Below are 17,788 nucleotides of genomic sequence, written 5' to 3' on the forward strand. Positions count from 1 at the left end.
GAAGATGAGCAGTCGACTTTATGTCAGATCTCAATCTTACACTTCTATAATGAGGTTTGCTGGGGGAGGTGGTGGTGTGGGCAGGGGGTCCGGTCAGTGAAAGGGCAGACATGTAAGAGCTGCAATAATTGGGCTAATGTAATAGTTCAGCCAATACATACTTGTTCCACCGTAACTTGAATGGATGGAATTAAACTGTCTACCATCTGGGAAACTGAAATGAAGTCTAACCAAAAAGTCCAAAAGGAATGGGAAATTTACAGAGATTATTTAAAAAACAACAACCAGTGTCCCCAAGTCAAAACCTGGATTTGCTTTGATTAATTTTCGCAAAACACAACATGGATTACAAGTATAGTATGCGGAAAACAGTAGAAATGAAGAAAGGATAAAAGGAACAGTTTTAAAAATAGGCAAAATAGACCCGCGTTGAGGAGGACAGAAGCCTATTTAGAGAAGAAAAGGAATTGGGATTAAAGAATATAGTGACATAAGTCCGTATGTAAGAACTTATGGATTTATGGTTGTATGTATGCTTTTTGTAAGTTTTTTTTCCTCCCCCCCTTTTTGTTGTCATTTTACTATTTTGGTTATTTTATTGTCTGTGTTTGTTCATCAAGCAAGAAAACTAATAAAAAGCAAATTAAAAAAAAAGAAACTGAAAGAAAAAATAGCTGCGGGTCTAGGCTGAAGCTTAAAAGCAAGCTGGATTTATTAAATTGCTTTGAGTTTCTCTAACGTTGAGGAAGGGGCCGACTTAGTTACAATTTAGTTTCCGCACCCGCTAATGATGTGGAAAATATGATTGGGACATTGCTAAAATGCTTCTCCTCCAGTGTTAAACAAAACGAAAACAGCATTTCTTTCTCTTTAACAGAAGTCATTTTCTTCCACGTGGCATTGGCCAAGGCTAATAGTGGAGCAGCCATTTAGTAACTGCGCAGAACTGTTTATGGAGGAAATAAACGTGGTTGTTTTTGTTTCTGGGATAAAGTACACCTTCAGTTGCTTCTCTGTTATGGCCTCAGACAGCAGGGGTTACTTCAACACTTGCTCTCTCTTGTCCTTCAACTTAGAGCATGGCAAAATGGCTTTCCAGTTTGTGAAACTGGGTATCTCAAGAGATGAGAGGGTGGGTACGATTTTGGGAAGTAGATCCAAGAGAAACATAGCTTCCTCCTCCCTCCCCCCCCTTAAGCTAGACTTTTAATAAGAATATAAAGTGTCCAAAATGATTAGGATGATGATTTGTTAAATTTATATAGTGCCTTTCATCAAGAGGCCACAGAGTGGTTTACACAAAACAGAATAATGCAATAATAGTAACAGGAAAATACAATACTCCCCACACATCTACAACCCGCCTACTGGAAATCTAGCCTGGTGTTGCGACCCAGTGCTGAGAGCCACTTCCTGTCTTTCTAGCAAGAAATTATCCACCCGTTTTGCACAATCATGCTTAAACCTTGAGCTCTACACCCGTAACAGGTTTGCATAGCTGTTTGTGCTAAAAAATCAACACTGGAGTAGTTTGGGTCACTGAAGCAAAGCTTCTCCAGCCCTTTGTGACTGGGTACCAAGAGGATCACGGATCTTTGTATAAAATATTTTTATAAGATAAAAAGATATGTAAGCTGTACAGCTGGAGCCTTGGTTGTAATTTGACGTAGCTCTTTTGGAAGGTCATTTTTATTTTCTTTCTCCTCCTAACCCTCTTTTGTGTTGTTACAGTAATTGCTACAGTCAAGCAACCCAATTATTTCCCTTTGTATCTTCCTAGCTATAATGTACTGTATTCTTTGCAGGAGAAGCGAATGCCAGGCACTATCTACATCATGGGTAGCCAAACTAAGACCTGGGAGCCGGAGCCGGCCCGTGGATGGTCCAGGAATCAGCATGTTTTTACATGAGTAGAATGTGTCCTTTTATTTCAAATGCATCTCTGGGTTATTTGTGGGGCACAGGAATTCGTTCTTTTTTTTCTTTCAAAAATATAGTCCGGCCCCCCCACAAGGTCTGAGGGACAGTGGATTGGACCCACCCCCTGCTGAAAAGGTTTGCTGACCTCTGCTCTACATATCTGTGTTACCTTTGGAAAACACCAGGGTTTAATAAACAGTGTGAATTTTAATGCAGTTGCAGACAGCGAGTTGTTATAATGTACAGAGAAGTGGATAATTTGTTCATCCGTCGGGGGAGTGTGTGTATTTGAATATCTTATTTGATCTTAATAAGCCACATAAATTTTAAATGATAAATTTAAGCAGGCCACCTGTGTAAGACCTTGCACTGCTGTTCTGGAGAAGTGGGGTAGTAACTTCCAATGTTCACAGTTTTGAGGTGGGAATTTCTTGAACAAGGCACTGTTTGTTAAAGGCAACTTGATTGTGTGTTGCTTCCAGTGCTGTCTGCGTGAATGCAGTGGAGTTCTGCATGGACAATAGGACTCACCTCCCTCTCCTCCCTCTGCAGTCCTCTGTGTGTTCTCAAAATCTGGAGGGGGAGGGGACCTTCTGGTTCTGGAGCAGATATTTATGGGGCTGGGGGGTGCAAAAAGTTGCAGGGAGAAGAGTAGAATGTGAAGTTCCATGGTGTGAGTGGTCATTCACTTGTGCAACTTTGAATTCAGCCTTGTATTTCTGTGGGAAGAAGTCATGGGCAACGCCAAAATGCCTGCATGTGGCACATCCCTGACATGTCACACTATTTAGGAGAACAAGACAGATAGAAGTGAACAGAGCATTTGTGTTGAATTGTGAAAGCATCAGAAAACCTTGGTTTAGTCTAAATAGGAGAAACCGGAAACAATGTATTTAGGTGTTCTTTTTAATCCTGAAACAGGTGCCTTTTGGTTATTGTAAACCTCTGTTTGTTTTGAAATTTCTTAAGAAGCGAAGATTTTCGTTTCACAATAGGAGGGAGCTGTTATCACTCATGTGGCTCATTCAGGTGGGGCCAGGGAGATGATGGCAGTGTATTTCTAATGAAGCAATTCCTGCCCTTGATAGACAAGAAGAGCCCTACTGAATCAGACAAAAGGCCTATATAGTCCAGGATTCTGTTTTCCTGTATTGGATAAATAGTAAATTATATCTCTGTTGATGATGATGATAATAATAAAAAATATATTATGTATACCCCCCCCCAGCTGACTAGGTTTCCCCATCCACTCTGGGCAGCTCCGAACAGAATATTAAAAACACGATAAGGCATTAAAAACTTCCCTAAACAGGGCTGCCTTTAAATGTCTTCTAAAAGTCAGATAGTTATTTATTTCCTTGACATCTGATGGGAGGGTGTTCCACAGGGTGGGCACCACCACTGAGAAGGCCCTTTGCCTGGTAAAGCCCTTCACACTGGTCACTGAAGGTAGAAATGACTACTTCATCTTATATTGCATTCCTTTCTTAGTTGTGCTAATATTAGACGTTGATTCTTTCAGTTGTTTTTTTACCATTGTATTGTTCCATGTTTCTAAAGTGCCAAGACTCTAATGATAAAGTATACACACTATACTTAAATATTTCTATGTGAGCTTGCTTTTAAAAGACAAGTGTTGCCTTGCAATGGATAGATGTGTCTACAGAGACACCTTTTCCTTTATTCTCCTTCCTTAATACGTTCCCTCTTCCATTTCTCTTTCTGCCACTATCATTTTCTTCTTCTCCTCTGGCATATTTCTGCTTTCCTGCCAGGCTCCTCTTCTTCTGCCTTAGGTGTTATTGGCCATTTATAATAAGATAGAAAGCTTCACATACCCTTGACAGAGTCATGTCAATCCTTACTCATCATCAAACCTTTTATTGGCATCACATACAAACATCCAAAACAAATCAATACAGAATAACCACTTCCCCAGTGGCACAAAACATTTGCTAAAAGAAAGGAGGCAGAGATCGAGTAATTAATCTGGCTGGTCTGCGACTCACTAAGCTGTCCACCACCAGGGCCCTGACGTGGCTCAATGGGCTAACCAATTGGGAAGGCTCTGGGAATCCTTACTGATGCTTGGCTCCTGGGGCCAAAGGGAATCTGTTTGTACACTGTTTCCCCTGTGCAACAAAGGAAAGTAGAGCACAGGGACTGAGGACCACCACTGTTCCCAGGAGAACACAAGAAGGACCCTGCGGGATGAGGCCAAAGTCCCATCGAGTCCTGTGTGGCTGAGCAGATGCCCACAGGAAGCCCGCAAGCCAGGACCTGAGCACAACACCACTCTCGAAACTTGTGATAACCTGCAACTGGTACTCAGATGCATACCAACAGGAGAGGCAGTATGAACCTTGGACCAGCCCCTCCTTGCTCTATGGGAAGCAGTGAGAGTGAAAAGAGGGGAGAGGGAGATGGAGGAGGGAATCGATAGGGGGCCATCTCCTCTGTAACTAATTGTAGTTCTGTGCTAAGATCCTTAAACGCTATCTAAGCTTTATTTTCTGCTTTACAGCCCCAACCGTTGTTAATGAGCGTTTATCAAAGCTACTTTGCTTTCTGGGTTGCTGCATTAGCTGTCTTGGAGCTCATTAATGTAGATGAGTAATCTCCATGGCTCTTCCTAAATTTCCTTACTTTGCTTTTTGGTGATGCCTCATTTCACCAGCCTGATTTATCAGCTGCAGGAACCCACGGAAGATGGCTTCATGGGCATAAAATCTCTCAGATTGACTTGTTTCCTTGTGGAGTATTGCGCTAAACTTTTAAATCCTGGAACTCTGTATGCACATGGTGCATTTTTATGTGTGTGTACAGTGGTACCTCACGTTAAGTACTTAATTCGTGCCAGAGGTACGTTCTTAACCTGAAACTGTTCTTAACCTGAAGCACCACTTTAGCTAATGGGGCCTCCTGCTGCCACCGTGCCGCCGTAGCACAATTTCTGTTCTCATACTGAGGTAAATTTCTTAACCTGAGGTACCACTTTAGCTAATGGGACCTCCTGCTGCCGCTGCGCCACCGGAGCACGATTTCTGTTCTTATCCTGAAGCAAAGTTCTTAACCTGAGGCACTATTTCTGGGTTAGCGGAGTCTTTAACCTGAAGCGTATGTAACACGAGGTACCACTGTATTCTCTCTCTCTCTCTCTGATTGCCATGACAGGAGGCATCATCTTGATGGTTTCAGGGTGTGTGTATACACCCACAAGTGTGTGCATGCAGGAGCAAGGCACTTTGTGGGTGCCATTAAATGTAGCAGAATAGAATGGGGAGAGACATGATCTATTGAGCACAATCCACCAGGAAGTTCTCTGTGCAAAGCTCCCTGTAATCGGCAGGAGCAGCAGAAGAGCTCAGTGTACACTGAGCTAAGGCCATAAACTCATTAAGCATTCCTGTTTATATCAATGTGGCTTGAGCAGGGGAACTTTCCACTGGAATGTGCCACTGCCACACTGCTTGGTGAGCAGACTGCCATTTTAGATGTTCCACCTCAAGCGCCATTATGTCTCTGGCCCATCCTGGGTGGGGTGGTGGTGGTAGAAAAGCATCTTGGGATATACTCTGAAGTTCAGGAGCCAGTGCTGAACATGTGCTTCCACAGGTATGAGCCGTGCCATCTGACAGCCTGTTGTTGTTTATAAATGGTTGCTGATGTATATAGGATTTTGCTGTAAATATGCAAAGGATTTTGCCACAATGTGGCAGGTTTGTCATCCGGGGCTTTCATGTTATAGATTTAGTACAGCATTATTATTTTTAAAAGAGAGAAATTTGTCTTCTAATTTGTAGAAGCCATCAGAGGACTGCTTGTATGACTTATGATGTACACTTTGTTGCCAGATTTATTTGAGGTATAAGGAGTAAGGGAATACGTAAAACAATCTGCTGAATCATCAATTTCTACTAGAAACCTGTTGTTATCATCACTTCACCCACTACCATTATTTGCAAATGCAATTTTCCAACAGCTTTCCTGGCCTGTCAGTTCTCTGACTAAACATTTGCCTGGAGCTCTCAAATTTAAATTGATGTCATGCAGAGGCTCACTATGGTGAGAATTGAAGATGCTGGTGGTGGTTTAATGATACCATTTGCTTGAGGCAGGTAGAGAATGTGGATTCTGCCTTTTGATTTTTTTTTTAAAAAAGATACAGTTTGATGCTGTGTCTATTGCCTTCCAAACTCCCCCTGGCAAAAGACAAAATCATATACCTCTACACTGCGTAATTAAAGGGAGAAAACAGACTCCGCTAACCCAGAAATAGTACCTCAGGTTAAGAACTTTGCTTCAGGATGAGAACAGAAATTGTGTGGTGGTGATGCAGCGGCAGCGGCAGGCCCCATTAGCTAAAGTGGTACCTCAGCTTAAAGAACAGTTTCAGATTAAGAACGGACCTCCAGAACGAATTAAGTTCTTAACCTGAGGTACCACTGTACAATGACGCCTCTTTCCCCTGCCTGCAATATAGAACACTTTAGGGAAATTTATCCTTGGGGTTATAAGTACAGTTTCAATAAAAGTCTCTTCAAGTGGATCTTTTGCTTTTTCTTGTTAAATGCTAAATATCTCATAAGCACAGATATAGATGGGAAGACCTGGGAAAAACCCCCGGAAAAATTGAAAAAAAGTGTGTGGAATATTCAAACTATGTCAAACTGTTTTTTTTTCATTCCCCCCCCCAAAAAGGGGCTTTGGGAAAAAGCCTGCTCCCCCCCCCAGTTTTCCTGGGTCCCCCCCCCGGGCCTTCCCATCTCTAAGCACAGAATAGCCATCACTGGTGGGCCATCTTTTTATTAAAAAAAAAATCACCCAAGGATTGGACAGTCTTTCCACACTTGTTGCAAAGGGATCCAGGCATTTGAAGTCTCTCTGGCTGGTGTACCCATTTCTTATGTTTAGGTTCATGCTAATAAAAGCATCAACTGCTGATTTCTGAATATCAGATTGTTGTTAAGGAGCCAGAAAGGGTGAGGGATCCACTCCCTTTTCCTGGTCAGGTCATATTATGATTATGTATTCTGTGTTTTGATATCGTGATTTTATTTTGTGAACCGCCCTGAGACCTGTGGGTATAGGGTGGTATACAAATTTAAGAAATGAATGAAGTGCTGATCTAGCCCTTAGGGGATCAAATGACTGTATCAGTACCATTGCCAGATCATGGATCTGTTCCTTTGTTAAAAGATTCTTAAAGATGTTAAAAGCTTCATAAGGATGTACACTTCACCGCAGTGACTGCAAGGTATCCGGGCTGATGTGTCCGGGGTGGAGTGGAGGGACTGGAGCAACATTTGACCTCAAGCTCAAAGGGGGGGAATTTGAAGTGGTTGTGTGAGCCAGAAACGTGGCTCCTCCTGCTGCTGCTGTCTCCAGCCCATGGCAGCAGAAGGAGCAGGCAGAGGAACCCCGGCCGTGGAAGCTGAGCTGCCGCACGATGCCTGGACGTTGCATGTGATGCCATCTCGCCAGGCCCTGTGCCCAATGTCGCGGCATTGCAATGCCATGATGGTGTGCACAATGTCAGCCCCCACAATATCTTTCCAGAGTCGGAGCACCTGTTAGCTAGTCGTTCATCTCTTATTAAATACTATGTTAGCACTTCCGTTGGTAGCATACATTGTTTCTGAAAGCCGACAAGCTTAAATAAGAGCAGGGAGCATGAGAGGGAAAGTGGTGGGGCAGGAAGGAGGAGACAAATGATCAAATATGAATGATTAAAAAAAAATAAATCTCCCTCCCCCTTGCCCCAGTTTCCCTGCATCACTCAGGTGTACAGGACAGAATGTTGGGTTTGATCCCATGAAGTGCATTGATTGGGTATGCTAGCAATCCTACGTTTTGTCTGCTTTGTGAAGTTGGCATGATAAATGTGGTAAATGACTAATGCTTTCAGTGCAGTGAATAAATGTTTGTATGCACCCACTGAGCAGACAACTGGAAAACGACATCATGCCCCAGAGTTGTTTGTTATGAGACATGAGGTGATGATTAGATACTGAGAGTCAGCTGGACAGTGGCTATACTTAAAAGTGAAAGGGCCCTGGCAAGAAACTGAGTGTGGAGCACATGCTTTCATCTGAAGAACGGAAAGAAATGAATGGCTATCACATTTTCTTTTTTTCAGTGCTAGTAGTTAGTTTTAGAATTAACAGATTACCTCCTGAGGCTGACTGGAGTGTACACTTTTTTCAAAACTGTGCAGAATTTATTATGAACTGCCTATCAAAATGAAGAGCCCAGCTATTTTTAAAACACTAAGCCTGCAGAGGGTTTTCAAAAATCCCTCTGTGACAGGTACGCTGGGATAGCGAGAGAATACTAAATAGCCTGTACGTCACAGAACAGTCTTAATATATGTGCACACGTTTTTCAGAGTTCTCTTTCCTCTAAAGTGGAAATGGTTATGAGCCTTCAACTATTAATGTCCTTTAAACTACACTGAAGGCGCCTGATTGTGGCATTGTGCTACACATATAAGCATACATTTGTAAACTATGCAAACGTAAAATGAGGGTTTGTAATAATTGCAAGCTGCCTCTGAATGGATGCTAGCACAGCATTATGTTCCTTTTATGTGTCTACAGCTGGTCCACAGCACCTCACTTTTAGCATAAAATCTATGAGCCCCAGAGAGTCCATGTGGCAGCATTATTATTATTATTATTATTATTATTATTATTATTATTATTATTTTATATATACCCCGCCCATCTGGCTGGGTTTTCCCAGCCACTATGGGCGGCTTCTACAAAGACAAAAAATGCACTAAGATGTCACACATTAAAAACTTCCCTGAACAGGGCTGCCTTAAGACGTCTTCTGAATGTCAGGTAGTTGTTTATCTATTTGACATCTGATGGGAGGGCGTTCCACAGGGTGGGCGCCACTACCAAAAAGGCCTTCTGCCTGGTTCCCTGTAGCTTTGCTTCTCGCAATGAGGGAAGCGCCAGAAGGCCCTCGGTGCTGGACCTCAGCGTCTGGGCAGAACGATGGGGGTGGAGACGCTCCTTCAGGTATAGAAGAGGTAGAGGTTAGAGTTTTGGACTGGGGCCTGGAGGGCAGAGTTCAAATTCACACTTAGCCATGAAGCTCACTGGGTGACCTTGTGTCTGTCACTGTCTCTCAGTGTCACCTACATCACAGGAATGTTGTCAGGGAGAGAACCCTTGTATGCCAGCTTGCGCTCCATGGAAGAAAGGCTATATGTAGCCTAACATCAGTCCTGGAATCACCTTGTGTTCAGCTGCTTCAATGCTGATTTTAGCCATCCATCAACAGACTGTAAAAGGTGGAGGTGAAGGCTGGTATTTGTAAGAAAAGAGAACTGCAGCTGATTGAAATGAGGAGTCGTGGGTAGAAAGCTGAGAGGTTTGGGGTGGGGACTTGGTTCAGACGGGTTTTTTCTGCTAAAGCTTGTTGTCTTTGCATTTCTGTATTGATGCAGGTTGGAGATGGCTGGACCCAGATTTATTTCCAACAGAACATCCCACCACTCTTTGCTATCAAATTCTGATTATACTTGGGAATATGAATATTATGAATACGGGCCTGTTTCCTTTGAAGGCCTCAAGGCTCATAAGTGTAAGTCTTAATCTGGAAGCTCTATGTTTTGGTTGTTTTAATTACTAAAACTCTTCACTCTCAACTCGAATGTCAAGAAAATGCATTTTTGAAATTGCGCGTGTGCGCGCGTACACACACACACACACACACTCTTAGTCAATTTGATAGCACCGTTGACTTACCCCTTGTAATTTTCTTAAATATTTGTGCCCGTAGTTTGAGAACATGGGCTTTACAGATAGGGAAGGGGGCAACCCTGACTTCTGAGCCAGGAATTTCTTTTCTTTTATGAGCACCAGTCATTTCAGGATGACTCCATGCCACAAGGGTAGATGGCGAGCTTCTTTTTAGATTGTCTCTGCTCATCCTATGTTTCATGGCCTTGGTAATAATCACATAGCCCCAATTTGTTCCTGTGATCTGAGCTGTTCTTTGCCAAGACTGTTGTGATGAGCACTACATAGTCCTTTATGAAAGGAGGCTTATCTTTCCAAATGGAATTTGCCAGAGTTGTATGCAGAACGTCAAATGTGAGCAGAGCATAAAGAAGCGGCAATCAGCCTTAATTATAAGCTGCTTTACTCTGCCACGCTGTAATCGTTCCTTTTATTGTTTGAAAATTATATAGCTAAGAAAAAAATAGCTTTTAGTATCTTACTTTTGTGTTCTTGCTGGTTTTAAATTCAACCCCCTGGACTATTGGGAAGGAAATGCCACAATGTGTGTGTTTGTGTAGGTGTTTGTGTGTATGCGCACAGACCTAGCGGGTTGTTTCCCATGCTATACATGTGCTAGAGGAATCTTTGCAAAGCAGTAGCAGGGGAGAAAGCCGTTTGGGCGCTTGGGGCGGCACGTATGCCCTATGCCCAGGGCCGTGCCCTGCACCCATGGATGGGGCCAGCCACCTGCGGAGCGGGGCCAGCAAGGGCAGGACGCTCCACAGGGCCTTCAAGGAGTCTGCCTGTCTCCTCCCACTCAGCTGCCCTACAGCTGAGGGGGAGGCAACGGGCGGACTGTTTGGGGCAGCACAGAGCCTGTGGGCACTCAAGCCACTGTGTCACTCCCAGGAGAGATGTGTGGGTTGGGTGTGCTGCAGGCCTCGTGGTGAGTGCTGCCTGGCGTTTTGTCACCTCTCTCAGTTGTGACACCCCCTTCCTCCGCCCCTGCAAAGCAGCAGTTTTTCTTTGCCTGATTTCACTGACAGTGTATATTAACAATACAAGACTCTGGCCCCAATCCAGAGTTCTTTACATGACTGGCAGTGCAAGTTCTAACATCGCTGATCACCTGCCGCAAGTTAGAGAGAAAGGTAGGGAGGGGCATTTAGGCACCCCAGCCTGCTCACAAGTGACCCACACTGTGAACAGCTGACACAGACAGTGATATATGTGGATTGTACATATAGCTGGGGGCAGTAGCACGCACAAATACATTTCTGTGCCGAGATGAACCTCACCAAATCAGGGCTTGACAAAATGTACACAAAGCATAATCAGCCAAGGATTGGGCAACAGCTGGTTCATTTTTCATTATGGTATTCATAGAAATCTATTGCACCCATGTCAGCCGATTAATCTCCCTCCTCCTCTGCTTCTCTTACAGATTCGATTGTGATTGGATTTTGGGTTGGCCTTGTTGTCTTCGTCATTTTTATGTTCTTTGTACTGACCTTGTTGACCAAGGCGGGAGCACCACACCAAGAGTAAGTACCACCAAACAGATGTCTAAGGCCCAGGACCCAGGTGGCAGCAGCACCTCTGTTGCCATAGCTCTTTGGAATTCGCTCAGAAATAGAGTAGACCCAACACAGCTTATGTTTTAGCCACTGTACAATTCTATGTAACTTGTCCGTTCTGAAAAGACGATGTCCCCTTGATCTTGTCAATGAAAGAATGCCAGTTACTTCAATGAAGAAAAGGACACAAGATGCTGGTTTACAGCAGGTAATCAGCCAAGGCTTGGAAGCTAGGGGAAAGATGGAAAGGGCAGAGCCCCCATCAGCCTTCTTTCTCCCGCACCCCCAAACCAGGATGTCTGGAAATAAATCAGATAGCCTAATGAATATTCGAGATGAGGGATAGAGAACTGGCCCTCTGGATGGAGCTGGACTCCAAATTCCCATCAGCCTCAGCTGGCATTGCCAATGGTTGGGAGTAATGGGAAGTGTAAACCATCGACACCTGGTGAGCCACAGGTTCCCCATCCCAGTTCATAACTGTTGGGAATACAGAATGTCCAGCTGTAGCGTCTAGCTGGCTTGCAGGAGGCAGAGCCCATCTATCGCAAACCTTTTCTGGCAGATGGATTCCATCACAATTTTATCCATTCTCTGAGTGTAAGGGTGCTCCCCTGAAAAGAAGTTTAATGATTTTATTTAAATCTGGATGGCTTAGGTTTTGTTTATAACTGGGTTTTTTAAATGAAAATTACAATTATGTGGAAAACATTCAAAATTCCTAGGGTGGTTGGTTTTTTTAACCGTTGAAAACACAAAATTAGAACTGCGTGTCAAGCTTCTCCTTTTAAGAAGAATAGCTGGAGAGGACAAGTATTTCCATTCAGTTGCTTTGTTAAGTTTGTGTTTTCACAGGTGTTTGACTTTAGTGTTATCAGAAATGTATGGTTTGTCGTGGGGCAGGGAGGACAGTCCTTCCAATGAACTCTACAGAATTTGCAGCACTTGGGGTTGGTTCAGATAGGCATGTAATCAGCTGATTATTGTAGGATAAGGGCAAGCCATTGACTCAAGAATGGGGAGGACGTAATTTTTGCCATCCTGTCTCAGCCCAGTCTGTTTCCAGAGAGTTTTTTGGCACCTGATCTTTTATACTTTGTTCCTAAACGAAATTGTGCCCAATTTTTCACCCACCGCTCCTCTCTCCTTGCTTCCTAGCACTGCGGACTCTTCTGAGAAAAGGCTCTGCATGAACAACTTTGTGGCAGACTTTGGAAGGCCTCTCGATTCTGATAGGATCATTTCTCAGCAGGCTGCTGAGGAATCCAGGCTGCTTTTTCACTGCTACATCAATGAGTATGAGAACATGGACCGGGCAAAGCAATGCCAGAGAGTGCCAGTTATGGACAGTAACATCCATTTTCAGGAAGTAATTCAAAGCAGCGAGGGACTGGAGGAGGAGCTGAATAGCCATGCAAAATTCAACATCCCCAACTTTGTGAACACTGACCAGAATTCTTCCCTGGGTGAAGACGACCTGCTGATTTCAGAGCCGCCTATCATTTTAGAGAGCAAACACTGAGTCCAGCCTCCCACCAGGTTATTGACTGAAGAATATTGAGCAAGGTATTCCTTACATTAAAACAGAACACATTTCTCCTTTACTTTCTATCCTCTCTTTCATTGGTGAATACAGGACTACAGTTGAATACGCTCTGGTAACCAGCATGGGATAGTTCTATGTGGTCTTTTTAAGTGTTTGATGAAGCCAGAGCTTTTTACACTGCTTATCGTTTTATTTCATTTTATTTCTAGAAGTACAGCACAGCTGTTTAATAAGGAAGTTATCCATGCTGGAATATGATGGGATGTGAGAGTTGTTGGATTGTGTACATGTGAAGCCCCCAAGTGTATTTGAAAGTCACAAAACTCTTAAGCCTTGCATTTAAGCAAGCTAAGAACACAACCCTCCAAAAACTCAATTCAGAGGAAGTCAATTGTACCTAAGTGTTGAAATAAATGGGATTGCCACAATTTATCTAAGTCCTGTTGAGATCAAAGGACTTAAGCACTAGTAGTGAACTCTGCACTGAGGTCAATGGCTTTACAGTGAGACATAGTTCTATGTCATTTAGAAGTAGTTGGACATTCTGTGGCGAAAGCCTTATGCCATATGCTGTGTTGCAGGAATGAGTGGGTATACATCTATGCTGTATGTGTGCTTTATAATCCTCGTAATGTGCAAGAACTATTCTTGTGTGTTCAATCATATGTATACCATATATACTTACTGGGACCAATTGTCTAGCATGCTTCTTGCATGTGTACAAAAAGCCCTGTAGGTATACATCATGCTCAGACAAGTACCTTCTATTTCCTTATGTTCTCACAGTTGTGTTTTTCCTATAGAAAAAGTAAACGGAGATGCTCTTAATTGGTTTCAGTGTGAATAGCATGTTTTGTTTTGCTTTTCTTTATGCTTGATCCAGGAGTGTAACTTCTTGATATACATTATTTCTCCAGTACTATTGTTTGAAATAAACTGGGTTGTTGATTTTTATATTAAAAAATAAAGCCTGCCACCTTCTGTGAACTGCCATACCTTTATTGTGCCATGCAATATCTAGTCTTAAGTGAGCTTCTGAGTTGCATTGCACATAGTACTATGGAAACAAACTTACAAACAGAGCCATGGATTGAAGCCAGTGTCAGTTTTTGCCTGTAGGCAGATGGATGGGCCACTGATGGGATCCTTGTTGACGTCAACCAGCAGAAAGCCCCCAAATGGCCCCATTGCTGTCATTGGACCAAATTGATATGCCTGCCCCACCTTCTGCCACTGCAGATAGTGAAAGTGGATAGTGAAAAGCTTAGGCATTGCTAATTGTGATGGATCAGGCCTCAGGAGTGTCATTAAATCGCCTGGTGCTCATAAATTAGTAATTTACATGACTCAATATTATAGCATTTTGGTGTCACTGTATCAATACTAGAGTGGATAGTATTTCCATGGCCAAATAGAGTGGCACATCATTTATGGGAAAGGATACCATTAATGTTCTCACTTTGGGGAATCTCAAAGCAGAGTAGAAACAAATCAGCCCCTTTGTTTCAGAGGAAACAGACTCTAGGGCAGATGGTGCGACTTTCACACTGACTTGAGGCCCAGTGCTTTTCATGTAGCTGACTAATTTTTAGCTGGCTTTGATGTCTGAAAGTGGCCTTAAGGCCAATGGTCCTGTTTTTGCTCAAGATCGCCAATTATGATTGGTGGCCTTGCCAATGAAATCTTTCCATCCTAGGATATCTAAACTAGCACTTTTCCAGCATTAACTGACATGGAAAAGGATGAGAATGGATGCCATTTGCAAATGTTCATTCTGTCCTTTCCAAGGAATTAAAAATCTGTTAATCTGATAACGGTTTAACAGTTGCCTCTAATGCCTAAAAACCACCTGTATGCCTTTATTTTGTCATGTTGCAACAGCTGTAGGAGACTGAAATCTGCTGCCATTTTATTGATGCACCTATGTCACCTTGTCAATGCTACAGTCACAATTTATGTGGTATTAGAGCATTCATTTTATAAATACTTTATAAAATTATATATAGACTGCCCTAGCAGGGAAGGTGCAGCAATAAAACATAAAATATCATTTGAAATGATGTGCATTTTCCTAATTTGATTTTTAGAAAAGCACCTGGAAAATTGTGTTACCTGTTTTTTTTAGCAGAGATATACACCTTTCCTTTCAAGAGCCTTTATTCATACCTTTTCAAGAGATGGAAATCCATACTTTAAAGCTTTGCTGAAGTAGTTGCTTCCAGAGTGGAAAGAAGCTCCTTTATTTAAACAGGTTTAGGAGCAGGAATGAAAATGGAAGTTTGCTGACACCCCTGCACCCCAAAGGAGAAAGGCCTGGTGAAAGTTGATATCATATCCTGCTTATGGATATTCCTGCTTGGTCACCAATTGCTTTTTATAATCCAAGCAGTAGGAACAGGAGCATAGTTTACTTTGGTAGACAAATCTTCTAACGCATCCAATAAACTGCAGAGATTCTTTTTTGTGAAGGGGGAAAAAGTTCAGCACTTCAAATTTGCAATTAGTATTATTTAATATACGGACTAAAAACAAGTCAGCAAGGATCAGGATAAATGTATACAGGAAAAACCTGGGCACAACTATAAAGTTAAAAACTAATCACCTTTTGTGGCAAGGCTTCATCTTCTCTCTCTATTGAAGCTGTTCCACTGATTAAATGAGGAGCTTTCTAGTCTTCCAGTCATTTTCCGGCATGCTTGGGCCACCTGGTGGAATAACAACACCCTGTTTCTGCAGCTGCCGTAGAACGTCCAAAATCGAATCCAGTTCAATGCGAAATTTCTCAAGCTCTTGGTTCTTCAACAGTGCCAGCTTCCGCCATTTCTCAGTTTCCTGGATTTGTTCAACTTCCGCAATATGCTGTGTTTGCTGTATTACCTGGGTAGTAAGCAAATTCATTGATGAGAGATGGCAGCATAATTTCTAAGCCCGACTGTTTCATTATCAGAGCATTTAGAAAACCTTTCATTTATATTTGTTTTAAAAATTCTTTGGAAGGGGCTCTACAAATCAACACATCTAAATACTGACTAAATCAGGTTACAGGTCTATCAGACTTTTTAGATGTGGCTTGAGACTCGATATAATTTAAGTACTTGTTACATTAAGCATTCTGAAGGGCATTTGCACTCAAACATTTGAAACATTGACTTTTTAAAGCGAAGAATTTCCTGTTTTATTTACCTGCTGAAGTTCTTGCTCTCTTTGTTCATATCTGGCCTCCAAATGTTTGATCTTCCTTTCTAGACACACAAATCGTTTCATCTCTGGGGTCTGGCTCTCTCTAGCCTCTCCAAGTTCTTCTAAGAGTTTTGCCATCTAAAATTTGAGAACATGAAATTACCTGTTTTGTTTTTCTGTGTATGCTCAACGGCATTAGCAGCAACAGATGCTCCTACACCCACTCAAAACATTTCTGGGGATAGGAGTTTCCCCAGAAGGTATTCAGTAAGCACACCATCCCCATTGATTCAGTATGGGATGCAGCACACTGAAATCTAATAAGGGCAGTTGTTTATTAAAATATCCCTAATATTTATTATATAAAGAGGATAGAAGTCATATGGATTGCACTAGCTTAGCAGCAAGGCTAGAATCCCAAGTACACTTGCTAGAGAGAGCTCCTGCAGCTGCAGCCAATCGGAAGCTGCAGAAGCCCTGTTGGACTTTCGGCTTCCAAAAGAATGTTCAAAAACTGGAACAGCCACTTCTGGGTTTCGATCGTTCGGGAGCCAAAACGTTCGAGAACTAGGCTGTTCGAAAACCAAGGTATATATGTATTTTGTGTGTGTGTGTGTGTGTGTGTGTGTGTGTGTGTGTGTGTGTATGCACACATTCAGTCACATGTAAAAATTAGCTTTAATTTTTGGTTTTATATCTCAGTCTGCAGTACAATACTGTACCCCTGTTTCCCATTTAAAATGCAATGGAAAACTCTGTCTTAAAGTCTCAAAGAACGAAGCACCAAAGCCAATACAGTGGTACCTCTGGTTACCTACTTAATTTGTTCCGGTGGTCCGTTCTTAACCTGAAACTGTTCTTAACCTGAAGCACCACTTTAGCTAATGGGGCCTCCTACTGCTGCTGCACCGCCGGAGCACGATTTTTGTTCTCATCCTGAAGCAAAGTTCTTAACCCGAGGTAATATTTCTGGGTTAGCGGAGTCTGTAACCTGAAGCGTATGTAACCCGAGGTAAAGGTAAAGGTAAAGGTACCCCTGCCCGAACGGGCCAGTCTTGACAGACTCTGGGGTTTGTGCGCCCATCTCACATCTATTGGCCGGGGGCCAGCGCTGTCCGGAGACACTTCCGGGTCACGTGGCCAGCGTGACAAAGCTGCATCTGGCGAGCCAGCGCAGCACACGGAACGCCGTTTACCTTCCCGCTGGTAAGCGGTACCTATTTATCTACTTGCAACCGGGGGTGCTTTCGAACTGCTAGGTTGGCAGGCGCTGGGACCGAGCAGCGGGAGCGCACCCCGCCGCGGGGATTCGAACCGCCGACCTTTCGATCGGCAAGCCCTAGGCGCTGAGGCTTTAGCCCACAGCGCCACCCGCGTCCCAACCCGAGGTACCACTATACATAAATTGCAGAAAGGGGGAAGAGGGCAGAGTCTGGGCACCACATTGTTGTTCCTGCTCAAACTGTCGTTTTAAAGAATCAAATTTCTAATACTCTGAATTACCTCTTTCTGAAGAATTTCCTCTCGCTTTTGTGAAACCGCAAGCGCTTCTTGATCTCTTTGCAACTCACGAACTTGTTGCTGAAGATGTTTAATAAAGACCTATGGAAAGATTCTCAATTATTAGAAATTTTCAACAAAGTATCTCTTGAATCCTATTACAAGTAGGTAAGTGGAGCTTTGGTTTAACAACTTGAACTTTAGTTGAGTAAAGCTGTATTAAGATCACTTGAATTTAATTCTGACTAAGCATGTAAGATCAGCTATGACTAGGAACACAAAAAGACACTGGAATGGAGGAGAATTGTGAACTTCACCTTAAATGAATA

General features: G+C 42.9%; 2 protein-coding genes across 4 annotated transcripts in view; one reads left to right on the forward strand and one right to left on the reverse strand.

Moving 5' to 3' along the window:
* The first annotated feature begins 9,150 nt into the window (after window positions 1–9,150).
* MRAP2 (melanocortin 2 receptor accessory protein 2) lies at window positions 9,151–13,766 on the forward strand. The gene is given in 5 exon segments (XM_081186993.1): window positions 9,151–9,245; window positions 9,380–9,516; window positions 11,101–11,200; window positions 12,392–12,747; window positions 12,750–13,766. Coding segments are annotated over 5 exon segments (687 nt in total). The 5' UTR covers window positions 9,151–9,186; the 3' UTR covers window positions 12,785–13,766.
* A 1,506-nt stretch (window positions 13,767–15,272) lies between these two features.
* CEP162 (centrosomal protein 162) overlaps window positions 15,273–17,788 on the reverse strand; it is a 37,848-nt gene continuing 35,332 nt past the window's right edge. For all 3 annotated transcript variants that reach the window (XM_081187486.1, XM_081187484.1, XM_081187485.1), the window contains 3 exons: window positions 17,463–17,561; window positions 15,963–16,097; window positions 15,273–15,656 (listed from right to left, as the gene is read on the reverse strand). In XM_081187486.1, the coding sequence (XP_081043612.1) occupies window positions 15,432–15,656; window positions 15,963–16,097; window positions 17,463–17,561 (459 nt within the window). In that variant the 3' untranslated portion in view covers window positions 15,273–15,431. The remainder of the gene's footprint in view (window positions 15,657–15,962; window positions 16,098–17,462; window positions 17,562–17,788) is intronic.

Source organism: Podarcis bocagei, assembly GCF_964188305.1.
Source record: "Podarcis bocagei genome assembly, chromosome: 3".
Lineage (NCBI taxonomy): Eukaryota > Metazoa > Chordata > Lepidosauria > Squamata > Lacertidae > Podarcis > Podarcis bocagei.